General features: G+C 41.0%; 1 protein-coding gene and 1 long non-coding RNA gene across 4 annotated transcripts in view; one reads left to right on the forward strand and one right to left on the reverse strand.

Annotated features, from left to right (window-relative positions):
- ADAMTSL3 (ADAMTS like 3) overlaps window positions 1-26,867 on the forward strand; it is a 338,072-nt gene that overhangs the window by 307,217 nt on the left and 3,988 nt on the right. Inside the window, exons 24-28 of one of the 3 annotated variants that reach the window (XM_077874055.1) lie at window positions 5,329-5,511; window positions 7,684-7,800; window positions 14,006-14,189; window positions 17,120-17,324; window positions 22,243-22,343. In XM_077874055.1, the coding sequence (XP_077730181.1) occupies window positions 5,329-5,511; window positions 7,684-7,800; window positions 14,006-14,189; window positions 17,120-17,324; window positions 22,243-22,343 (790 nt within the window). Of the gene's footprint in view, window positions 1-5,328; window positions 5,512-7,683; window positions 7,801-10,223; window positions 11,413-14,005; window positions 14,190-17,119; window positions 17,325-22,242; window positions 22,344-26,867 lie in introns of those variants that run through there. The other 2 variants (XM_077874049.1, XM_077874059.1) reach the window with 2 other exon arrangements.
- Window positions 16,135-22,174, reverse strand: LOC144298779 (uncharacterized). The gene is made up of 3 exons (XR_013365666.1): window positions 21,872-22,174; window positions 17,024-17,605; window positions 16,135-16,331 (listed from the first exon to the last, which is right to left on the reverse strand). It is a non-coding gene; the product is annotated as an uncharacterized LOC144298779 (long non-coding RNA).

Consider the following 26,867-nt stretch of genomic DNA (forward strand, 5'->3'; position numbering starts at 1 on the left):
TTATATCTAGTTTGTTTAGAGTTTTTATCATGAAAGAGTGTTGGATTTTGTTGAATCCTTTTTCTCCATCTTTTGAGATGGTCATGTGGTTTTTATGCTTCATTCTGTTAATATAGTCTGTCACATTAATTAATTTACTGTGTCCCAGGAATAAATCCCACTTGGTGATGTTAGATGATCCTTTTCATGTGTTATTGAATTCAGTTTGCTAATTTTTTTGAGTATTTTTGCATCTGCATTCATCAGAGATGTTGACCTATAGTTCTCTTTTCTTGCAGTGTTTTGTCTGGCTTTGGTGTCAGGACAATGCTGGCCTCACAAAATGAGGTTAGAAGTATTTCTTTCTCTTAAATGTTTTGGAAGAATTTAGGAAGGATTGTATTCTTTAAAAGTTTAGTATAATTCACCAGTGAAGTCTTCTGTTTCTGGACTTTGGTTTGTTGGAAAGTTTTGGATTACTGATTCAATTTTCTTGTACATTATTCATGTCCGTTTAATTTTGTAGTTTCTTCATTATTCAGTCTTGGTAGTTTGTATGTTTCTGTGAACATATACATTTCTTCTAGGTTTGGTGTATAATTACCCATAATAGTCTCTTGTGATCCTTTTGGTTTCTGTATCATCAGTCTTAATGTCTCCTTTTTCATTTATTTTATTTATTTGAATCCTCTTAAGATTTTTAGTAAGTTTAGATAAAGGTTTGTCAGTTTAGTTTATATTTTTATTTTATTTTATTATTTTTTTTAAAAAAGCATCTGGGCAGCCTGGGTGGCTCAACGGCTTAGTGCCGCCTTCAGCTCAGGGTGTGATCTTGGAAACCTGGGATCGAGTCCCATGTCAGGCTCCCTGCATGGGGCCTGCTTCTCCCTCTGCCTGTGTCTCTCTCTCTCTCTCTCTCTCACTCTCTCTCTCTGTGTCTCTCATGAATAAATAAATAAAATCTTTTTAAAAAGCATCTTATTTTTGTTAATATTTTCTATTGGCTTTTATTCCTTATCTTCCTTATTTGTACCTAATTTATTTTTTGTTTTTTGGTTTTGGTTTTTGCATATCTACTATAGGTTTTTTTGTGTGTGGTTATTGGGGGGTTATATAAATCATAAAATAGTTATAATTGATTATTTTAAGGTGATTACAACATAACTTCAATCTAATACAAAAACTACACATTTTTTACCTCTCTGTTTTCCTACTTGTATTACTGATGTCACACTTTACATGTTTTTAAATTGAGTATCCATTAACAGCTTTTCACATTTATAGTCTCACTGCTTTTGTCTTTTAACTTTTATACTAGAGTTAAAAGTGACTTATACAGCTCCATTACAGTATAATAGTATTCTGTATTTGTGTATATATTTAGCATCTTCAGTAAGTTTTATACTTTCACATGCTTTTGTGTTGTTTTGTGTCCTTTCATTTTAACTTGCAGAACTCTCTACCATTTCTTATGAGGCAGGTCTAGTGATGAAGAACTCACTCAGCTTTTGTTTGTCTGGGAAAGTCTTTATTCCTCTTTCATTTCTGAAGGACAGTTTTGCTAGGTGTATTCTTGGTTGGCTACTTTTTTCTTTCAGTAATTTGAGTATATCATCAATATTTTATTACATTGATATACTAGAAGTTAGTTAATGGGTCCCTATTGTTAGATATGTGACTTGTTTTCAATATTTTGCTTTTATATAACTGTGTAAATGGAGCATTTTGTACGCAGGTATATTGATAGCATTAATTCCTAGAAAAAAATAAATGTAACTGTAATTTTGGAAGATTATGCTAAATTGCTGTCAACACACTTACAATAATTTCTCATGTACTCCTGGCAGGTCTACTCCTTCTCTGGTTTCCCCTGCTTCAGCTAATGGCACCACCATCTATCTGCATGTCATCCTTAAATCCTCTCTCCTTTACTTCCTTATGTAAAGTCAATCACCAAGTCCTATTGTTTTTTTTCCTCCTTGATATGTGCTAGGTTAACCTGTATCTCTCTAAACCCACTGCTCCTGCCTTCATTGTCCTACCTTTGTCTCTCATCTCTCACTTATAACTTCCCTACTGGTCCTCCTGACCCTGGTCGCCCATCTTCCTTGTTTTACAACACATCCAGGCTGATATTTCTTTCTTTCTTTCTTTCTTTCTTTCTTTCTTTCTTTCTTTCTTTCTTATCTTTCTTGAGCAGGAGTACAAGCGGTGGGAGAGGGGCAGAGGGAGAGGGGAAGGGAGGCTCCACTGTGGAGCCTGATGTGGGGTTCAGTCTCATGACCCTGAGATCATGACCTGAGCCAAAATCAAGAGTCAGATGCTTGATTGACTAAGCCACCCAGGATGATATTTCCAAAGCACCAATCTGATATTTTCAGAGTGTTTAAAATAATTATTGCTTAAAATAATTAAATGTTTCCTATTTCCCTTAAAATAAATTCAACTGCATTCTTTACTGTGGATAATAAATTTGCATTTGACTGACACCTGCTCACTTCTCACCTCCTCTTTCCTCACTCCTCTTCCATGCATTTTAAGCTCCAGTCATAGTAAACTTCCATGATCCCCCAAGTGCACTGTGTTTTACTTTGTGTCTAGGACTTTATGCCTACTGTTCCCTGTGCCTAAAACAGTCTCCTCACCACTGCTATCCCCTTTGCTTGACATGTTCCTACTTGTCCTAAGGTATTAGCCTAGGTGATCCTTCATGTGGGGATCTTCCCACCTCTTCAGTCTGCATTAAGTGCAGCTTCCATGTGATGACATCCAGTGTTTGCCTTTACCAGAAACTTTTATCTCCTTTTATTGCAATTGCCTGTTTCTCTCCAAAGCCCTCTCTGAAAATTAAGTTTCTTTTTCTTAAATTAAGTTTCTTGAGGAACTTGGTTCATCCTTATATCCTTAGCCCCGGGATTGAGCCTCACATAGAGTAGGCACTTCAGAAACATTTTTTTGAATGAATGAATGGCTATAGTTGTATTGCATTTCAGAATATAAGATATATTGTCAAAGTTGTACTCAAAAGAAAATTAATAGCTCTAAATATTTTAATTTTAGAATAAGAAAATTAAACTCAGTATCAACTCAGAGACTTAGAAATTTCCATGTCAGCTAGAAATAAAAAGAAATTTCTTTGATTTGACAACTATCAGAAACCAAAAGGAAACATCATGCATCAGGAGGAAGCTTTAGTAATATTTCCTTTAAAGTTGGAAATAAGACAAATATGCCTATTGTAATTATTCTTATTCAGTATTGTTTTATAGACATTAATCAATGCAATGCAATAGTTAGAAATAATAGATATAAATATTGGAAAAAGATACAATTGTCACTATGTATAGATATGATTGTATGCCTTTTATTCTTTTAAATTTTATTAGTTTATTAATTAATTTATTTTTTAGAGAGAGTGTAAATGACAGGGGTAATACAAAGGGAGATTGATAGAGAGAGAATCTTAAGCAGGCTGTATGCCCAGCATACAACCCAATGCAGGGCTCGATCTCGACCCTGAGATCATGACCTGAGCCAAAATGTAGAGTTAAATGTTTAACTGACTGAGCCACCCAGACATCCCTGGTTGTTTACCTTAAAAAAAAGTCATTTGAAAACTATTCCAAATACAGTTGACCCTTGAACAAAACAAATTTGAACTGCATAGGCCTACCTTTAAATGGATTTTTTAAAAATAAATACAGTACAGTCCTTTAAATGCATTTTCTCTTCCTTATGGTTTTCTTAATAACATTTTTTCTAGCTGCAAAAATACAGAATGTAATACATCTAACACACAAAATATATGTAGTTGGCTGTTTAGGTTATTGGTAAGGCTTCTGTTCAACAGCAGGCTGTTAGTAGTTAAGTTTTGGAGGAGTCAAAAGTTACTTATGGAATTCTGACTGTGCCGGGGAGAGGAGTCAGCATCCCTAGCCCCCATATTGTTTAGGGATCCACTGTAACCTGACAATATAAGAGAAATATACAAGTGTTCATAATTTCCCGTAGCTTTATTATTGTCAGCAATAAACGACCATAAGCTATATTTTTTAAAAGTCTGCTTACAAAAAAAAAAAAGAAAGTCTGCTTACTTTGGCAATGAACACTATAAGGTGCTTCAGAATAAATTGATCAAGGAGTGTGCAAGACCTACCTACATTGTGGTTAAAAGATCAGTTCTGGAATAAACCACATGGGTGTGAATCTTGACTCCAGTGTTTACTAACTGGAGACCTTGGGAGATTTCAACTCCTCTATATATATGTGTGTGTTTGTAGAAGAAATAACTGAAAAGACACATGTATGTGTGATTAGCACTTTTCTGGGAATTCGGGTTCCAGCCTAGTATTGCCTTGACCAGCTTTCTCAGCTGTAAGGTGGAGCTAACAAGACCCACTTCCCAGGTCAGGAAACAACTGTGGGAATCAGTGTCACAGCATTCATGGTGCATGCATTTTGCCCACAGTAGGGAGCATTGCAAATGTGATGATAGTGGTGACACCTCTCTTTTGTCAGGAAGCCTCACCAGGCCTGCACCTTTCCTCTAAGCAGAGCACTGCAGGAGGAGAGCACCTCATCAAAACCACTTACCTTACCTAGCTGGATCTCAGGATTTTCTGAGGCTGCCCTCGCTCTTAAGAACCAAGGGAGGTTCCCCTGAGCTTTGCATCTCATATCCCAGCAAAATTCTAAGACTTCTCTAGATTTAGAGGAAGAAATTCTTTTGATTTCTCATGCTCCACTCTGTGTCCAGGGATGTCGCTTATAGTCTCTGCACCTTGCTATGTCAATCCAGACTTGAAACTCAACATGTTGTGTTCCCTGAAAGTATCCTCTTTTACAGCAGTATTAATGAACAAGTTTTTTTCCCTAAAGATTTTATATTTTTTCTGAAGGATGAATGTTTTGTTGCTCCTGCACAGCAAATAAAGATATGCAGTAGATATGTTTGCTTTCCAGAGATTTTTTTTGCAATAACTCAGCACTGAGAACTTCTCTCTGTCTCTGCCTTCATCTCCACCAGCTCTTTTCCAGCCACTCTCCTACTACCCCCACTGAACTTTGTACTTTTTTTCTGCTATAGAGCAAATCCCACCCTCTTTGGCTCCTATTGACTTACTTGCATAAACTAGTCAGATATATAGTAGACCAAAGCCCTTTGCTTTAATGGAGTGCCCTACCTGCTATAGAGGAGCTATACATATAGAAATAGCCACTTGTCCTATTACATGTAATTAAATCCATTCATTAACTTGTGGTCGAAATGCTAACTGGTATTTGTCATATGGCTCTGTGGCCCTATTCTTAAAGGAATTTGCCTTTGTCATATTTGTTTTTATTCCAAAGGTGTCCCTCAACCTAATATAACTTGGTTGAAGAGAGGAGGATCTCTGAGTGACAATATTTCCTTGCTTTTCAATGGATCCCTGTTGTTGCAGAATGTTTCCCTTGAAAATGAAGGAACCTATGTCTGCACAGCCACCAATGTTCTTGGAAAGGCAGTGGCAGCATCTGTACTCCACGTGCTGGGTAAGTGTCAAATTCTTCTGGCTGAAGTGCTTCCTGTAATATATACAAAGCAGGACCCAGTTTTGTCATTCTGGAGTTGAGGAATAAACAAGATGGATCTTAAATGGTTTAACCATGGCTTCCCTCTCCCCACTTACAACAAGCACTAAGTCTGACATTTTGTCCTACCAGTTCTCCTCATAGAAGGCTGTGACTTTCTTGCTAATACTTCTCTGCCCAGAAAACTACACTGACTTATAAAGTTTTCTGCTCAGAATCAAGACCCTTCAGCTTCTGCCTCTTTATTTGCTTATCTGCTGACCCCAACCCCCATTCCAAGCTAGCAACGAGCTCTGTTGTAGTCAACATGGGTTCCTGCCCTATAATCCAATAGACTCTGCCACGCACATGCTATTTCCATTGAAGTATGGCTTCTGGGCACACTGCTCTCCAAAGAAGATGTGTCCCTCACTGCCTTTCTCTTTGGAAAAATGGAGGGCCAACTTCTGCCTTTTACAGAAGAGTTCCTATCTGGATTTTGTTTGACCTCTTTTCTCTGGTCTTACCATTCAGTATCTGATTAAGTCCTAACGCACATTTCTCTCCAGTTGTTTCCTCAGCTAAATTGTAGGTCCTTTAATTATAGACACCATGTGTGATTTGTTTTGCAACTCTGAGGATATAATATAGAATGAGATACATAGTACGTATTCATTAAATACTAATCAACTGAGTCTTAAGACATCGTACAGTTGGATCAGTAGTGTAATTTGGAGAAGCTCATTACCATGTGCCCCTTGGCACAGAGTGACAAGCTCAGTGCTGCTTCTACTATCTGTAGGATAATATGTGGAGTTCAACAGATTCTTGTCACCAAAATAGGTTTTAAATTGTTGAGGTTTTAGGACTCAGTAAGTAATACTCCTCTTTCCCATCAGGATTTGGAACCAATTGAGAATTGATCCCATAAGTCAGTCACATGGACATTAAGGATCATTTATTATTCCTCCTTATAGCTCTAGTACCTAACACAGGTGTATTTAAGTATTAAATCAGTGTTTCACAAATGAATGAAATTGAGTTGTTGGCAGACCTGGCATGACATTACTAGAGAATCCATTGCTGAACCAAGGGACTGATGGAAAAGAGCCTTCCCAATGGCTTTTCTTCCTGTCATTTAGAGGCACCCAGGGACATGAACAGATGGGAGATGCCAATGTGGGCAGTTAGAACAGTTATCATGCATAAAACACTTTGGTGTTCATTAACTCCTCTGATATTTACAATAGCACAGGGTTGGGGGGAAGTTTTAATCCCACTATACAAATAAGGAGACCCCCACAGAAATTTTTCCTAGAGTCTAAATATATAACCTTCTCTTGGAATGTTTCATACTACCCCTTGTGGACCATAAGTGCTGACCAGGAAGGCAGTGGTGTACCTCCATTTGACTCTTCCCAAAGATCCCTGTGGTCTTCTAGGATTATGGAATGGAAGATTTTCAACTGATTGAATTGGCCAAGCCTGTCTTATTCTTGAATGCCTCCCCGTGCTCTGAGAAGTGACAGCCTTATTCCTTGCTTCTGATCTTCTCCACTTATGAAGCTGCATGGTCATCTCAGCTCTGCCCTGCACACCTCTTCCCTCAGAAGTCCCTTCCACTAAGCAGCTCATCATTTTGCTTAACTTGACTGAGGAATCAAGAATGTTTTACATGGCACAGTACATGGCATTCCTCCACTGCCCTGCTCTTATGCTCAGGCTTCATGGCCTTTCTGAAAGCCCACATTCCCCACCACGTGAAGTCCCCTATGAGACATCATCCATTTTCCTGCTGCCAAGGCCCCTCTTGAGTGGAAGAACTCTGCTGTTCTCAGCTGCCTCATCCAGCCCTTTTAGAATTTTGGTGAATCTATTTTTTTTTTTCATCTTATTAGGCTATAAACCATGAAAACATGCAGAAGTACCACATGTTAGCAAAATTGCTGTAACAGCCTCTGTAGCATGCACACACCTAAACCCACACATAACTCCCAGATCTGTGTGAGCCTGAGCATCCAAGACAGAGCATTTATTTGGAAAGAGCTGACTTCCTAGTAGTTGTCTTTTTTAAAAACACCCAAGTGGGGACAAGAATTGATACTGTTTAACTGGAAAAGAAAGGCTCCTTTCTTCTTTCTTTTTCTTCCTCAGAACAAAGACGTTTGGACAGTAAAAGTGTATTTCCCAAGGACCACAAAAAACATATGCTCCAGGCATCCAACACGGGAACCAACAGTAATGACCCAACAGGAGAACCCCTACCTCCAGGTCAGAGATTTTGACTTTTTAGGGATTTACCATTTGTGAGGCACATGCAGGGAAAAGGATTAAGCTGCAAGACTCCATGTTTTGCACTTCTCAATAAGTAAAACTTTTCCTAGGCATTTGGCCAACTCTCCCCTTGCCCTCAGTCTTCTGTGGCTCAATTTGTTCCTTCCATATTGAAACATTTTCGAAAAAGAAATCACTCCCAAAGAAGCCTGCAGAGCTCATATCCCAAATGTGCATCATTATTTGTGATAAAATAGGGATTGGCTTTCCAGTTTTAAAACTATTGCCAACTTGGTAAATATTCACAGAGGGAAGATTTGCTAAGAATTCTGGAACCAATTCTTTCATTTTTCTCTTTTCATAAGTTTTTTCCCTATACTTACTAACTTTGTTATGCATCACTGTTTGGTCAGGAGAACATAATCTTAGTATTTCAAGGTTACAAAACTCTTTAGGAGGCCAAGGGAAAGAAGTAGAGTTAAGAAAATCAAAAATGCTGAAATTGCAGGAAACTAGTACTGATGATCTCAGATTCTTGTAGCTCAGAAGTGAGTAAATCACAGAAGGATACAGAGAAGCTACTATTGGACTTCATGCTTTATTATATGTCCTATACAGGAATAATACTGGCTACATCATTTTGATCTTTTAAATCTTGAACAAATGCCTCTCCTTTGTAGAACATATCCCAAAGGATAACTTTGTAGGTAGAGAGTCTAGAAATGTAGTTCCTAGGCCCCCACCTTCTCAGAAGCAGAGAGAGCATGAAGAGGAAAATAGTATTGGACCACCAATCAAACAGTCCAGCTTGTGTTATTTATGACATTATTCCCCAGGAGTATTTATATATTTCTTCTCCTCTTTCAGATATAATACTACCATTATGAAATGCACTATAATCCATTCATCATTCAGCATTTGTCTTAGTCTATTTTGGCTGTTAAAACAAAAACCATAGACTGGGTAGCTTATAAACAGCAGACATTTATTGCTCCAAATTCTGGAGGCTGCAAAGCCCAAGATCAAGGCACAAGCAGATCAAGTGTCTGATGAGAGGCCACTTGCTCGTTCACAGATGGCCATCTTTTCACTGTTTCCTCACATGGCAGGAGTGAAGAAGATCCCTGGGTTCTCTCTTGTAAGGGCACTAATCCCATTCATGGGGGCTCCACCCTCATGACCTTATTACCTCCTGAAGGCCCCACGTCCTAGGACCATTTTGTTGGATGTTGGGATTTGACATCTGAATTTTGGATAGACACAAGTGTTTGCCTGGCACTTACTTTTGCCAGGCTGGGGTACAGAGATGACCTGGCCCTTGGAACACTCATAGTCTAGAGAGACAGGCAGGCATGTAAATAGGTATTTTGACAAGTGCTGTAATAGAAAGATGACCAACTACACTGGCAGCACTGAGAAAGGGGCCCTAACTCTGGAGAAGACAACCAAGTTTTTGCACAGGCCATGATGTTTGTTCTGGGATGAGGAAGAACAACATTCCAGGCAGAGACAGATGTGCAAAGGCAGATAGGAATTCCATGTGGAAGGGAACATGAGATCAAGGAACTCCTTCAAATCAATTAATTTAAAAATTAGGTATTTATGAGGCTGAAAGTGCTGGAAAGTTGAAATCTTTGGAATATTTAAACATTTGGTTTATTAATACTACCTACCTTGTTTGACCACCTCCTACACACATACATACACACACATACACATGTATACATTCTGGAATATGCCAGCCCTTCAATGGATCCTTACCTTAACATTTCAAAGAGACTCGTTTATTAATTTAACAAATACTGCTTGAGTACCTAATATATAACATGCACTGTCTGGCAGTGGACAGGACAGAAGAGCTCCCCACTGTCATGGACTTGGCATCCCAGTAGGAAAGATGGACAATAAACAAGGAAACATATATTTCCCTGTGGTAAGTGCTTTGAAGGAAACAAAATAGGGTGATAACACAGTGCTTGCCACCTTGGAGAAGAAAGTCAGGACCAGCCTTCCAAGGATGTGATACTTGAGCCCAGACTAAACAATAAAGATAGGACCCTCCATACACAAGAATGAGGAAGGAGCATTTCTGGCAGAGGGAATAGTGAGTGCAAGAACCATAAAGTGGCAACAAGCTTAATGTGGTCAAGAAACACAAAGAAAATTCATGTGATGGGGGCACAGTGGAGGAGAGGGAGGAGATATGAAATGAAGTTAGAAGGTTGCTGAGGACCTTTGAAGGTCAAGGTAAAGATTAGAGTTTATTCCTATTCTTCCAGGACCATTTGTTGAAGAGACTGTCTTTTCCCCATTGTATATTCTGACCTACTTTGTTATAGAATAATTGGCCATATAAGCAAGGGTTTATTTCTGTGCTTTCTATTCTGTTCTATTGATCTAGGTGTCTGTTTTTATTCCAGTATCATACAATGCAAAGAATGAAACTGGACCACTTTCTTACACTATACATGAAAATAAACTCAAAATGTACTAAAGATCTAATTGTGAAACCTGAAACCATAAAAATCCTAGAAGAGAGCACAGGCAGTCATCTCTCTGACATTGTCTGTAGAGACATTTTTCTAGATATGTAACCTCGGGCAAGGGAAGCAAAAGCAAAAATAAACTATTAGGACTACATCAAAATAAAAAGCTTCTGCACAGTGAAGGAAACAATCAACAAAACAAAAAGACAACCTACTGAATGGAAGAAGATATTTGTGAATGATACATCTGGGGTTAATATGCAAAATATATAAAGAACTTATACAACTCTACAGCAAGATAACAAATAATCTGATTAAAAATGGGCAGAAGACCTAAACAGACATATTTCCAGAGAAGACATTCAGATGGCCAACAGACACATGAAAAGATGCTCAACATCACTCATAATTAGGAAAATGGAAATCAAAACTACAATGAGGTATCATCACACACCTATCAGAAAGACTAGAATCAAAAAGACAAGAAATGGCAAGTATGGGCGAGGATGTGGAGGAAAAGGAATTTTTGTGTACTATTGATACTAATATTAGTAAATTGGTACAGCCACTATGGAAAACACTATGCAGGTGCCTCAAACACTTAAAAATAGAACTGCCATATGGTCTAGTAATTCTACTCAGGTATCTATCCAAAGAAAATAAAAATACTAATTTGAAAAGTATATGCACCCGTATATTTTTAGCAGCATTATTTACAATAGCCAAGATATGGAAGCAGCCCAAATGCTCATCAATAGATGAATGGATAAAGAAGATGTGATATGTTTATATATACGATGGAATATTATTCAGCCATAAAAAGAATTAAATCTCTCCATTTGTAACAACATGGATAGACCTGGAGGGTATAAAGCTAAGTGAAATAAGTGAGATAGAGAAAGACAAATACCATATAATCTCACTCATGTATGGAATCTAATAAACAAATGAACAAGGAAACAAAAAGATATTAAAAAAAAAAAAACACAGGGATCCCTGGGTGGCGCAGCGGTTTAGCGCCTGCCTTTGGCCCAAGGCGCGACCCTGGAGACCCGGGATCGAATCCCACGTCGGGCTTCTGGTGCGTGGAGCCTGCTTCTCCCTCTGCCTGTGTCTCTGCCCCTCTGTCTCTCTCTCTCTGTGACTATCACAAATAAATAAAAATTAAAAAAAAAACACAGAGAGCAAATGGATTATTACCAGAGGGGAGGTGGATGGGGAATAGGTGAAATTGGTGAGGAGATAAGAGCACACTAATCACGATGAGCACTGAATAATGTATAGAATTATCGAATCACTGTATTATACACCTGAAATTAATACAACTCTATGTTAATTATACTTCAATTTAAAAAAAGACTAGAGTATAGTCCTAACACATATGAAGCAATGATAAGTCTTTTATGGGAGTAAATATGATCTACTTTTCAAATGCTCTTGTATCCAAAATCACTAACCATTAACAAAAAATTATCAAATTGAACCTCATCACAATTATTAAAATCTGTTCAAGCACACCATGAAGAATATAAGTAGATAAGCCATAGGCTAGGAGAAAGATTGGCCCAACATATGTCTGATGAGGAACTTATATCTAGAATATATAAAGAATTCCTACAAAACAGTGAACTCTCTCCTCCCCTCCAAAACAATGGGCAAAAACTTGTACAGATAGTTCACAAAAGATCTACAGATGGCATCAGGGAAATGACAGTTAAAACCACAAAGAGATACCATTTTACACTTACTAGAACAGTGAAAATGAAAAGACTGACAATGCCAGATTTCAGTAAGGATGTGAAACTACTGAAACTCTTTGTACGTATGGGTGGTAGGTGTGTAATCTAATACAACCACTCTGGAAAACTGTGTGTTAGTTTCTAACAAAGCTAAGCATACACCTACCTTTGACACAGCAATTCTGCTCACAGATATTTGCCCATATCTGGGTAAATGAAAAATGAAAACATGTTCACAAAAAAATGTGTACAAGAATGTATATAGCAGCCTTCACTTCATATTCTCCTTTTGGCCACCAAAAGGAGAATAGATAAACAAAGTATAGTATATTCATATGATGGAATATTATTCAGCAACAATAGAGAATGGGCTATGTACAACAATACAAGTTAATCTCAAAAATCTTATGTGAAGTAAAAGAAACCAAATGCAAAAGAGTACATGAATGAAGTCCAGGAGCAGATGACACTAATAACGAATACTTATGGAAATGAACAAGTAATTGCCTGGGAAGGAGGGTTAGGGGAATTGATTAAAATAATTTGGATTAAAATAATTGATTAAAATAATTCAATTAATGATTAAAATTGATCAAATTCAGAGGAAACTTTTTGGATGATGAAGTGTTTTATATCTTGCTTTGGATTATGGTTACAAGAACACATACAATTGTGAAAACTCATAAACCTGCACACCAGATTGCTGAGCATTTTATTGTGTGTGAATTACACCTCAATTAAAAAACAGAAACAAAAAAACCACATGTTTTTAAAGAAATGCATGTTTGTCCTGTCATGAAGTGTCAAGGTGTCTTTGTGAAATATGGCATAGTAAAGTTCAATGTAAAGTCAGACACACTTGGGTTCTGGGTGAAGGGACTTGAGCAAGTCACTTAGCTTTTTCACACTTCTGCAAATAAAATGGATCGAATTCACAAGATGGCCATAAGGATTAAGTGAAAAATTGATGACCAAGTGTCTAATTCAGTACACCTCACCTATGAGGTTCTCCATAAACCCAGCTATTTTTAAAAATTGTTTAAATAAACTGTAATCCTGGGGGCCCAACTAAAAATATATACAGTTCTGCTTTGCAAATGATGCCATATGCAACTTAAGACAAAAATTCAAAAATCAGAAGGAAAATCTGGAAAACAACAAGTTAAAGAAATGGCTCTGCTCTGTGAGGGAGTCTGTGGACACAGCTGGTAGCCATCAATTACTTGTGATTGTGACAGGAAAATCTGGCACCTTCTGTGGTCACACACAAATCTGTCATCATCGTATTGTATCTCATCTTTTTTACCAAGTGTCAAAGAGGAAGGGAAAGGCTGTTTGGAATGAGGACTAAAATTAAAAAGCCATAATTATTGGAGGTGGTCAGCTTCAACTTCGCTAAAGGAAACTCCCATTCTTACCTTTCCAGATGTCTCCATGACAAATTATTTATGCAGTTTCAGCAGTAAGCTGAAGTTTAGATAAGAATTAATGGAAAAGTAAGAATGGAATGAAATGCATTTTTAACCTTAGTGCTTAATCCCCAGTCCCTGTTAAACAGTCTTTCATTTCTCCGCCTGGTCCACATTGGAGAACTAGAACCGGTCAGAGCATCCCCTGGAGATACCCTTCTCTCTCGTCCTCTTGGCTCTGCTCGGAGAATGCCGAGGAGCCAGCCCACTGCACAGAGCACCTCCTCCCTCTTTCTGGGATTTTTCTGGCAAGTCCAGCTGGCCTCCAATAGCGCCTCTCCAGGCTGTGGTCCAAGGGCCCCATGCTGGCCACCATTCCCCAGTTATTACAATAAGTCAGTGGAGGAAACATGAAATTTAAAGGAGCCCTTGCACTAGGGGATGGTTTGCTCTCTGTGCTCCTCGGCTAACCAAGACACAGCTCCTGATGGTCTTTAGCCATGTCCGCTCCAGGCCCATCATCATACCTCATTTAGGGCTGTCATGACATTTCATTTCCTTTCCACAGAGCCTTTTTGGGAGCTCGGTAACTGGACACATTGTTCTGCCACCTGTGGCCACTTGGGAACCCGAGTTCAGAGGCCCCGGTGTGTGCTGGCCACCGGGCAGGAAGTAAGTGAGGCCTTTTGCCAACACCTCCAGAAGCCGCTGGCCGGGTTTCAGCCCTGTAACATCCGGGACTGCCCCCCGAGGTATGTGTAGTCACTCTTCTCATCTGTACCAGGTATTTGCTTGTGTTAGAAGGCCTGGTAAGTTGTACTTGGCACCAGGCATTCTGCTAAGTGCTTCACGGGGACCACCGCACCATTACCTTGGAGGTAGATGTGGGTTTCTTATTTTACAAGGACCCCAAGGCCGCACTGTTATAAAGGCCAAATTCAAATCAAGATGATCTGCGCTCAGAGCCTTGGCTCCTGACCGCTCCCCAAATCTTCTTTCTGTGCTCACAGTATTATCTGGTCTTTAGTGGTGCCGGGCCTGTGAGTTTGCCTCGGAGACAATGCAGCAGGCCAGAGTCATCAGAGGTCCTGTCCAAAGTGCCATTCCCTAGATTCCACCCTGGATAAAAACCCTTAATAACCTTTCTAATGTAAGAGATGATAGAAATCAAGAATTTAAAAATGTCCAGAATCAAATGCACGATCTCCACCAAACCTAATCTGCCCCCCGCCCCAGGCTTCCAGATCCAGTGACTGCATCCCAGACCTCCCTGCTTCTCTCACTTCCAACTGTTCTTGTCCAGTTCCACCATTCCTGCAGGAGCTTATGCCATCAGCGTCCCTCATGGGGACTGCTACAGAATCCTCCTGATTCTTGGCTCCCTCCCCAGAGTGCTTTTCCCCTACGTAAGCAGAATAGTCTTTAAAACATGAATTTGGGGACACCTGGGTGGCTCAGGGGTTGAGCATCTGCCTTTGGCTCAGATCATGATTTGGGAGTCCCGAGATCAAGTGCCGCATCAGGCTCCCCGCAGGGAGCCTGCTTCTCTCTCTGCCTATGTCTCTGCCTCTCTCTCTGCGCCTCTCATGAATAAATAAATAAAACCTTTAAAAAATAAATTAAAAATAAAACATGAATTCTCCGTGATGCCTCTTTGTTTAAAACACTTCAAAAACTTCTTGTGGTTCTTAGGACAATGGCCCTAATCCCTAGCATTGTGGGTATGTCTGTCTTGCTCAGTTTTTTCACCCTGGAGTCTACACCAGTGCCTCACACACACTAGTAAAATTTGCTGCCCGGCTGAATACAGGAGTGGAAGAACAAAAGTCCCTCTGTGCTTATACCTCGGGCTGCCATTATACTCTGTCATTGTCTGTCCCAGCCTGGTTATGTGATCACTCCATGCTGTCTTTTTGTCTCTTAGGCGTGCCTTCCTCCTAACTCAGGGCCTTTGCACATGCTGCTCCCTCTGCCTAGAACACTGTTTGCACTTAGTTCTTTCTGTTCATGTCTCTTAGGGAAACTGTCCCTGACCTTCCCCTCCAAGCTCAGCCAGGCCCCTGTACTATAGGAGTTTCTTTTTTTTTTTTTTATCATTCATCTTCATAGCCATTCATCTTCATCTTACCATGATCTATCTTGTTCTCCTGCTAGACAGTCCTGTCCCAGGAGGTAAATCCACAGCTGTTTGCAGAACATCTTATTCCCAGCACTTAGCACAATGTCTGCCCCATTGTGCACCTTCCACAAATATGTATGGAGTGAATGAATGATTGATTGAATCACAGAGTACCTGGCAGGTAACTGACCAAATGGCACCAGCATCCCCAGTAAAATAAAATGAAATAAAATATAATAACAGTAGCATTTATGCAGCACAGCCATGAGACAGGTACTATGTTGGAGAGCTCACTGCCCTCATACAAAGGTCCACACTAGATCTGCTGACCTGGGTCTTGGAGGGAGGAGGGAAGCAGGGCCACACTGGAAAACAAACAGATGCCTGGGAGCATGTTCTCGAAGGGTTGTGGCCATCGGAGGCACCCTGGCTGACGTGTCTCTCCACACCTGTCCTGTTCTGTGGAGAAAGGTCTTGCACAGAGTCATCTGTCCCTCGGGAAGCAGTGAACCGCTGTGGCAGTAACTTGGGGGAGCTGGTTATGTCAATTCTCAACTCTTAACAAAGTGGAAAAAAAATTACCAGCAACCGTGTTTATTAAGTATTCTCAAACCTATGCAGATTTCTAGAATAAGCAGCTGTCTACTTTCACATCTACGAGAGATGACTTAGATGTCATGTAACCCTAGGGCTCTCCACACAGAGGGTCCTTCATCTTTCTGTGCCACGGATACCTCTGGTTGTCTGGAGAAGCCTGGGGAATGACGGTTTTAATCTGTAAAAGGAAAAAGGAAAAGGAAACCAAAGACATTGAAATACAATACTAACATGTTAAAAAATGATGGTACAGTCATGGATTTGTTTCTCTGTTAATACTGTAATACCTAGCAGTACATTAATTTTGAAGTGATAAATATAAATGACATTTTGAGATGCCTCCCACAGTTATTATGTCATGTAAAAACATCTATGATTTCCATTGGTTAACAAAATCCCAGATATTGCTAGTACTACCATATTTTGTGACTGACATATTTATAACAAAAGGAATACTAAGTTTCAGTTGTAGCTCAGTGATGATGAAGAGGTAATTCTTTGCCTATCCGGGTGCGTGGTCCCTTGGAACACCACAGAGCTCAGGTTAGGAACCCCTGCTCTGCTGAACTTCAGGGTCAGTAAGCCTAGACCAACCCCAGCTCTGCTGGCATGTGGTTATGTGGCCATAACCAAGTTATTGACCCTCTTGGACATTGGTGTCTTCCCTACAAGAATAGCAATAACATGTAAATATCTCATAGAGCAAATAGCACCTATGTGCTTTAAAATTATTTTCTCCCCTTAGTTTCAGTGAGTTGAAATCATCTTTTTTAAATTCCCACCTAACGTTTCCCCAGCTGTACTCTGGGGCCACACAAGTGCCAGCGCTCATGTACGTGCAGACTCCACCCCAGTGTTCCTTGTCTCTACCTGGTAATTCTGTTGCTCAATTTTTCCTTTTCCAGACACTCCCTCTGGGATCTGACATTGCAGTCCTCACTAAGCTGCCATAGTTTTTGTTCTCAGGTGGCTCACGGGTGCATGGTCAGAGTGCTCTGTGTCTTGCGGTGAAGGATTCCACAGTCGGCAAGTGGCCTGCAAGCGTATCAAAGCCAACGGAACTGTGCAGGTGGTGTCCCCAAGAGCATGTGCTCCCACGGAGAGACCTCTAGGAAGACGGCCATGTTCCATTCATCCTTGTGGTCAGTGGGTCGTCGAACCAGGGGGCCAGGTACAAGCTGACAAATCTAGTGCTTTGACAGAACTGTGATTATCACTTTGCTTCTAATACATTTGTTGTTGTTTCTTTTTAAAAAAAATTTGGGTGGTGGGGATAATCTGATTGATTTCTAAAGTTAATGTATGTATCTGACGTGAAGGATTAGATTTGGAAATCCTAGTATCTCTGTCTTCCCATGTAAAGGTGAATCAGAGTTGGATTCTTTGAATATAGTAGCTCAGTGACAGAAGTTCCAAGACGGGCTGGTCCAGGGCCATCAGAATTAGAGAAGGCTTCAAGAGAAGAAGCAGAAGAATGTTAGTAACATGTGCACAAAAGTCTCATAGCCCGTATCCCAAATACCACCCTGAATAACATTATAAATAAAAAAATATTTGAGAAAAATTTTTTATTTTTTTTAATTTAAAAACAATTTTTAAAAGATCTTATTTATTTATTCATGAGAGACATAGAGAGGCCGAGACATAGGCAGAGGAAGAAGCAGACTCCTCGCAGGGAGCCCGATGTGGGACTCAATCCTGGGACTCCAGGATCATGCCCTGAGTCAAAGGCAGACACCCAACCACTGAGCCACCCAGGCATCCCGGAAAAAAATTTTAAAAGAAATGTCTAGGAAGCTAGTTAGTCTGCTAGGGTTGCCATAACAAAATGCTACAGACTGGTGTGCCTGGAAGAGTAGAAATTTATTTTCTCAAAATTCAGAGGCTGGAAGTCTAAGATCAAGTTTCTATCAGGATTAGTTTTATGAGACCTCTCTTTCCCACTTCAAGACAGCCACCTTCTCACTGTGTCCTCAGGGGGCACCTTCTCTGTGCAGACGGAGAGAGAGATTGATTTCTGGTGCCTCTCCCTCTTCTTATAAGGACACAATTTCTAGCAGATGAAGGCCCCACCCTTATGACTTCATTTCACCTTTAATTCCTCCTTATAGAGCCTGTCTCCAAATACAATCACTTTGGGGGTTAGGGCTTCCACATACAAATTTTGAGGGGACACAGTTTGGTCCATAACATTCCGCCTTCTGCCCCTCTCTCCCAAATTCATGTCCTTCTCATGTGCAAAGTACATTCATCTCATCCCAGTATCCTTAGAAGTTTTGTCCCATTCTTTCCTCAATTCAAATCCAAAGTCTCACCAAATGTCACCTAAATTAGGTATGGGTAAGAAGCAAGCCATCCTGATTCAGAATTCCTCTCCTGCTGCAAAGCTGTGGAGGCAGACAAGTTACATCCTTCCAAAATACAGTGATGGGACAAGCAGAGGATAGACGTTCCCTTTCCAAAAGAGAGAAATCAGAAGAAAGGGGTGGTGGGTCCCAGTCAAGTCCAAACTCTAGCAGGGCTAATCCATTAGATCTTAACACTTGAGAATAATCCTCTTTGGCTTGATGCTCTGCCCTCCAGACCCACCGGGGCAGTGGCATTGCCCCCATGGCCCAAGACAGCATGCCTGTCTCTCCCACATGGCTCTTTGGAATGGTCCTGCTCCTGAAGCACTAGGCAGGGGCAGTGGGGCCCATGGAAATTGAGGAGGAAACAACCTCCCCCCTGGGCTTGTTGTGGGAGTGGCAGCCCTGGTGAGCTCTGAATCTGGGGTCATTCTTCCCTCTTCCTGAAGAATAAAGCATGTTTGCAGCTGAATGGCTTATCCCATCCTGTAGAATCCACAGTTTCTTTCTTTTTTTTTTTTTTTTTTTTGAATCCACAGTTTCTAAAGCCTTCCTTAATTGGGTCCCATCATTATCTCTCCTGGTACAATTCTATCTCTACTCCTGACCTCTGCTGGGATGGCTGATTAACTCCGTGGGTAAGCTCCTTGGAGCTCCATGGAGTGAAGTTACAGCCACACCTGCAGTGGTCCCTCCAGAACATACGATCTCATTCTTTGAATGAAATATGGATGGACTGAGAGTTTTCTGAATCCTCGAGTTATGGTTCCTTTTTACTTTAATGATTCCTTCAATTTATCTGTCCCCTCACATTCTCCTATAAGTACCCTGAACACTTTCCTTAGAAATCTCCCCAGTGAAATATCCAATTTTGTCCCTTTTAAGTTCTATTGTCCACAAAACACTGGACCACAATTCAGCCAAGTTTTGCTGTTTTTTGAAAAGATTTATTTATTTATTTGAGAGACAGAGAAAGTATACACAAGAGAGTGCATGAGAGAGCACAAGTGCATGAGTGGGGGAGGGGGAGGAACAGAGGGAGAGAGAATCTTGAGCAGACTCCCTGCTGAACACAGAAGCTCAAGTTCATGACCCTGAGATCATGACCTAAGCCTAAACAAAGAGTTGATGCTTAACCCACTGAGTCACCCAGGCACCCTGTATTTTTGCCATTTTCAAATGACGACTGCCTTTCCTCCAGTTCTTCCTTATTTCCATCTGAAACCTCATCAGAATCCCCTTAAATGTTCATATTTCTAACTCGGTCCAGCTTTTTCAAGTATGCACCTCAAAACTCTTCTAGACTCTACCTGTCACCCAGTACAAAAGCCCACTTCCACATGTTTAGATATTTGTTATGGTAGCACCCCACTTCTCAGTACCAAAATCTACGTATCTGTATTAGCAGGTATCCTCCAGGGGAACAGAACCAGTTGTGTGTGTGTGTGTGTGTGTGTGTGTGTGCGCGCGCGCGCCTGCATGTGCATACATGCATGAGTTAACAAGTTAATGCAGTTATGGAGGTCGCCAAGTCCCAAGAGTTGCAGAGTGAGTCAGGAAACTGGAGATTCATTCCAGCCCAGAGGCCAGCAGGCCACAGACCCTGTAAGAGGCAGCATTTCAGTTCAAGTCAAAAAGCAAGAGAAAGTCAATATTCCAGATCAAAGACAATTAGGAGGAATTCCCTATTATTTGGGGGTAGGGTCAGTTTTTTTGTTCTTTCTGGCCCATCAACTGATTGAGTGTGCCCCACCCACTTAGAATAATCTGCTTTCCCTTGACTACTTATTTAAATGTTAATCTCCTCCAAAACATCCTCACAGAAGCACTTGGAATAAGTGCCAGATATCTAGACACACTATATTCCAGCCAAGTTGACACATAAAATTAACCAAAATAGAACCTATGAAGAAAAATAGAGTACACTATTGAAACAGATAAAGGAAAAGAAGGATGAATAAAAGGTACTCTCCATACTATAAAGATATCTATTCCCCTAAATGAACTGAAATACATAATAAAATTCCAACTAAAACTACAGTAGAATTCTTTTTTGGAACTTAAGGTAATTCTGACATTCATAAGGGAGAGCAAATGAGCACAGGAAATTTTTAGGAAAACTTATTAGAAGGGTGGGTTGACCTTCTTTACTTGGTGTGATCTGATGTAAATAAAATAATGCAGCATTCCTGCAGGAGTAACACTGAGTCATGCAGTGTAATGAGAGAACAGACTCGTGTTAAAGTGGGTTTAAAGTTCAAAGGTAATTAACCACACTGGAAGAATGGTTTAAAAAAAATAGTGTTGGGGCACCTGGGTGGCTCAGTGGTTGAGCATCTCCTCTGGCTCAGGTCGTGATCCTAGGGTCCTGGGATCGAGTCCCACATCAGGCTCCCCACAAGGAGTCTGCTTCTGCCTCTGCTTATGTCCCTGCCTTTCTCTCTGTGTCTCTCATGAATAAATAAATAAAATCTTTATAAAAAATAAATTAAAAATAGTGTTAAACCACAAGAGGTTTTTAAAGGAAATTAGAGAAGGCCTAAATGAATGGAAAGACATCCCATATTTATAGATCAGAACACTTAATGTTAAGCTGACCAGGCTTTCCAAATTAATCTACAGATTCAACACAATCCCTATAAAATCCCAGCTGGCTTCTCTGCAGAAATTGACAAGCTGATCCAAAAATTTATATGGAAATATGAAGGACCCAGAATAGTCAAAACAATCCTGAAAAAATAACAAGGTTAGAGGGTTCAAATTTGTCAGTTTCAAAACTTATTAGAGCTATATAGTAATCAAGACAGTGTGGTGCTAACAAGGGATAGAGATATAGATCACTGGAATAGAATTTTAGGTCTAGAGATAAATTTCTATATCCATATCAGTTGGTTTCTTACAAGGGTGACAAGACCATTCAACAGAGAAAGAATAATCTCTCTGACAAATGGTGCCAGACCCCTGTATATCCACACACAGAGAAAAATGAAGTTGGATCTCTAGCTTATACCATATGCAAAAAGTTAACTCAGAGTGGGATCAAACACCTAAACTTAAGAGCTAAAACTATAAAGCTCTTGGAAGAAATGTAGACATAAATCTTCATGTCTTGGGTTAGGAAATGGTAATTTTAGATATGACACCAAAAGCACAGGCTGCAACAACAAAAACACAGCCTTTGGGCTATGTAAAAATTAAAAACTTTGGTGCTATAAAGGACATGACCAGGAAGGTGAATGGAAATAGGACCAGTGTGATGGGAAAGGCCTTTTCAAGCATAAGACAGAGTATAAGGAAAATTAATATTATGACTACAGGAAAATTTAAGAACCTCATGTCAGAAAAATTTTTTTTCTACATTTGAACTCACCTTGACACACAAGCCTCCACTTTCACTCAGAGCAAGAAAACCCAAACTTGGTAGTCGCTTGTGACTTTAAGCATCATCATTTCTGGACCTGAGCCCTGTCAGTTAGTGGTTGGCCCCATCTTTTTTTTCCCTTCTCCCCAGAGATGGTCTACGTTTCTGGGCAGGGTGTGGGGGGAGGAGGAAGAGGAGGAGGAAGATTCTCAGGTAATCTTCCTGGCTCTGAGGGAAGGCTGTCTGGCCCTCCCAACTTCCATGACCTCCCCTGGGGAACCACTGGTCCCCTGTAGCTGGGGTTTGATGTGTGACCTTGTGGTACCACAGCACGCGTGACCTCACAATGTTGTTTATGCTGCCTTGTGCTTTTGTTCTAGTGTCCTGCACGTTGCCTGGGCCGCCCTGGCAGGATGCAGCAGCATCATGCAGTTTGTCAACACCACAACAGCTCTGTCCCCCGTTGCGATGACAGAAGGAGGTAATGGCCCTGCCCCAGGGTGACATGAATCATCATCTGCATCAGTCCGTGGCTGTGAATGCTTGAAAAATGAAACGAATGACTTCTCCTGTCTACCACCTCTCACAATTGACAATTCCTATCCAATGATGACTTCTGATTGTGCCATCCTCGATAGTATACATCATACTGAAATATTAACTACTATGTACAAGTATAAGTACAAATTATTTGAATGTTAAACATCTTGAGAGAGGGATACCCCAAAGAGAAAAAAGAGTAGCACTGAGAACAGATATTTTTCCCTCTATATACAAAGTTGGTCAAGCCTAATAATATTTAAGTTTATAGATTACGTCTTCCTAATGTGTTCAGTGAACCACGGTATTCCTCTGTCTAGAAACTATGTTGTTTAGGATGTTGGCATGGGGGTTTAGCAGAGAATGAAATCAGCTTTTGCCTTGTGATGGGGCTTAAACAAGAAAGGAGTTTGCTTTTCTCTTGTGTAGAAGTCAAGGCTGGTGCATGGTTTGGGGTAGAGAGCATTGTTTCATGAGGTCACCCAGAGACCCAGGCTCCTTCTGCCTGGTCTCTCCACCATCGCAGGGAAGCACTCCCCAGCAAGCATGAAGGAATTCTGAATTCTCTCCTTCTTTTGTTGTGTGACCTGGGCTACCCAGCCTCCTAATTTGCAAATTGGGATAGTACCATCCACGTAAAATTATGGTTGGGAAGTTTTGAGTAGTTGGCTAGCGAGGAGCCCCTAAGCAGCCTGGGTCATAGCAGGTGCTCGAGATATGGCTCCTCTTCCTTCCTCCCCACCCTGAGTGTTGCCAGAGAAAAGGAAATGACCTTGACAGTTGGCTCAGTTTCCATTTTGAGCCTTCAGTAAGGTTTGGCAGTGTAGAATCTGCCGCATTTCCTATTCCCCACAACACAGCTCAAGCCAGAACTATTTTCCTGAAATGGAAGTTGTTTGGAACAGCTGCCCTCCTCTCAACAGACAACCTAGTTTTGTCTTTTGCTGAGAAGATAGAGACCACACACAGGCTGATGTGCATTACCCAGATGTTTCACTTTGCATTCTCAGAGATGCTTACAACACAGATTCATATGCGGATTGAGCTTTCTTTTTAACATACCTGATGTATTTTTCCGAAACTTGCTTTTTAAACTTAATCACTACATTACAGACTTTTCCCCCATCTTAGTACGTAAGACTCACTTTGCTCTTTTTCACTATTTAACATTACCTCATTCCATTGTTGATGGGCATTGAATTGTTTCAGGTTGGTTTTGGAGTTTTTGTTTTGTTTCGTTTTTTGCTATTGCAGATAAATGCTGCAGGAAGTATCCCAGAACATACAACTTTATGCACTGAGGGTTATATGCTTGTAGGATAGTTTTTGGTATGGAATGGAATGGAATTGACAGGCATAATTCTGATGCTACTAAGTTACCATCAAAATGTCTCTACCAAGAGTGTAGGAGGGTTCCCCCTTTTTATGAATATTATCCGGGTTTCAGTCTTTTTAAAAATGTTGCCAACCTGATGGATGAAAAATTACATCCTTTGTAATTTGTGCTTTTCTGATTACTTTTTTGAGAGAGACAGAGAACACATGCACATGCTCGCGAGAAGGGGGAAAGGGCAGAGGCAGAGGGAGAGAGAGAATCTAAAGCAGGCTCCTCGCTTAGTGTGGAGCCCAGTGTGGGGCTCAGTCTCATGATCTCAAGGTCATGACCTGAGCCCAGATAAAGAATCAGATGCCCAATAGACTGAACCACCCTCTGATTACTTTTTATGTACCTTTTGATTCCTTATATCTTTTTCTCAAACCCATTCACTCTTTTTTTCCATCTCTACCGTGGGTACCCATAGCCAGGCCATCCTGCTGGTCCCCCTCCACCTGTTGCTCCTTACTAGCCTACTCCTCACACTGCAGCCTGAGCAGCCCTTTCCAAAATCAAATCTGATAGCATCATCACCACCACCACACCTCCCCAACAGACTGAAATAACTTTAGAGATCTCACTTGATCTTAAGAAGAAGGGGGACCAAAGTCTGTGATGTGGTCTAGAAAACACCACATGGTCAACTCTTCCCTCCCTTTACTTATTTTTTAAAAGAAAATGGAAATGGTATTTTTAGATATGACACCAAAAGCACAGGCTGCAACAACAAAAAACACAGCCCTCCCAGCTTCCATTTATTTATTATTAACTTCTATTTATTATTCATAAATGATAAATATTTATTTATTTTTAGAGAGAGAGAGAGAGAACATGGGGGAGGGGCAGAGAAAGAGAGAGAGAGAGAGAAAATCTTGAGTACACTCCCTGCTGAGCACAAAGCCCAACTCAGAGCCCAATCCCAGGACCCCAAGATCACAACCTGAGCCAAAATCAAGTGTACTTGAGGCTTAATCGACTGAGCCACCCATGTGCCCCTCTTCCCTCGCCTTACAGCCTCATCCCAAACCTCACACCCCCTCACTCTTGGTGCTCCAGCCACAATGTTCTCCTTTCAGGATACACACTGGATGTGCCACACTCTTTCCAACCAATGGCAGCAAAAACAAGAAGCAGAAATATACTGGAGAAGGTAGAAGGCATGGAAGGGTCTGTAAGAAGGCTCAATAAATGGCCAAATGTGGCTTTAGAAAAAGAGATGTAGAAAAGAAAAGAAAAAGAAGAAAAAGAAAAGAAAAAAAAAAGAAAGAAAAAGAGATGTAGGGGCACCTGGGCAGCTCAGTCAGTTAGGCGTCTGCCTTTATCTCAGGTGGTGATCCTGGAGTCCTGGGATCCGATACCCCATCGGGTTCCCTGCTCAGCAGGGAGTCCGCTTCTCTCTCTCCCCTCTGCCGCTTCCCCCACTCATTCTTCTTTCTTTCTCATTCTCAAATCAATAAATCTTAAGAAAAAAAAAAGAAAAAGATGTGGAGATGAACTGAAAATGTGAAAGTGTGGTTTTGTGTGTGTGAAAGTATTTAAAAGAAATAATAGAAGAAAACTTTCCGGGGCTGAGTGAGGAGAAGGATCAGGTTGGCTTTCATTTTTCTGCATCACCCCTGCTTCATCCAGGCTTGGCTCTTCTGCTTTTACATGCTGGTGCTTTGTTTTTGTGCTGGGAGTCTCCTCCAAATACCTGGAGGTTTGTGGGTGAAGGACTCAGTGAGGGAGCTGCTGTGCGTCCCTCTTGTGGTCTCTGCTGTGTTTTCTCTACAGGCCTGTTCTGCTGCCTGGGCGAGCTGACCATGGGCTGGAGAAGGAAGAGGGGGTGTCCCTGTCCCTTTAGCACCCTAGGGGAGGGAGCAGTGGGCAGGTTGGGGACCTTGAGTCCTGGAGTCGGGCCCTGCTGTTGGAGTGATGGTATCAGTGGCCAGGGGTGGAGGATCAAAGGCAAGCAGGCTGCTCACAGCTTCTTCTTTTGGACCTGGGGGGCCTCTGGGGGTGTGGGCATAACCGAAGAGGAGGGGGTGTGTGATGTGTGATATAGGACAGCACACGAGCTCCCATGCATAGATGTATGTACTGCTGGTGCCCAGACCATGTCCCCCTAGCTTGGGCATCCCCATCCCTAGTCCTATCCCTGGCTGGGAGAATATGGGATGTTCTTGCTGGACCAACCTCTTTCTTCCGCTGGGTCTTTAATGACTAGCCTCCTGAGCTTCAGCCTCCATGTTGGTCTCTAGCTCCTGTGTCCTCTCCTTGTGTATAAGCTCTGGAGCTCCTTCTGACTTCCCACTGGCCCTGCCTTCCATTGGAGCAGAAGATTCTTTGGGCTGGAAACAACACAAGTCAGCTCAGTATGATTTATGCACAAAAGGTGGGCGATTTCTTATTAAGAAAGGACCAACCAACACTTGTGCACAACAATTTGATATCCTTTTAAAATACTTTTTTTATTGTATATTCTGTGAATATTTTTTCAAAAATTTTGAGTAAAAAAAGCAGATCTCTTACATGGGGGGAGCAGTGGATGGCTGAGAAGTACTGGGTCTCTGCCCGGTTGTCCAAAGCAACTAAACTTCTGGCCCCTCTGATTCATACCCAGTGGGGAAAATAAAGCCCTGGAATTAACAGGACACGCTCCTCTTCCGTGTAAAATCTTGCAGTTTGGTGTGTGACCCTGTTGTTCAAGTAAACCTTCTGATGGAGGATGGGGTCTCCCTCTACTGGCTAGTCATAGTAGTGCTTCCAACTCTGTAATACTCTTCCCTGAAGGAGCCATCAGGTTTGCCCCATCCTGCTACATTTCCAGTGGGGTTTCTGCACTCCTTACAGATCACGTGCACTGCTAAGGAGCCTTTTACAGGAACACAAAAATGCCTCAAGAATCCAAAGGGAGGATGCAAGGACTTGGACAAAGAAATGAGAAGTCACTGTTTTTTTTTTTTTCTCCTCTTGTCTCTGCAGCTCTCTGTGTTTTGCTTTCTTCTTTCTTTTTTTTTTTCTGAATATTACTGTTTTTTTCTATTTCTCTGGCCTGTGTGGCAAAATATGACTAGCACTGCCCCAGCCTTCAGGTTTACAGATCTTGTT

This window comes from Canis aureus, chromosome 2, assembly GCF_053574225.1.
Source record: "Canis aureus isolate CA01 chromosome 2, VMU_Caureus_v.1.0, whole genome shotgun sequence".
NCBI lineage: Eukaryota > Metazoa > Chordata > Mammalia > Carnivora > Canidae > Canis > Canis aureus.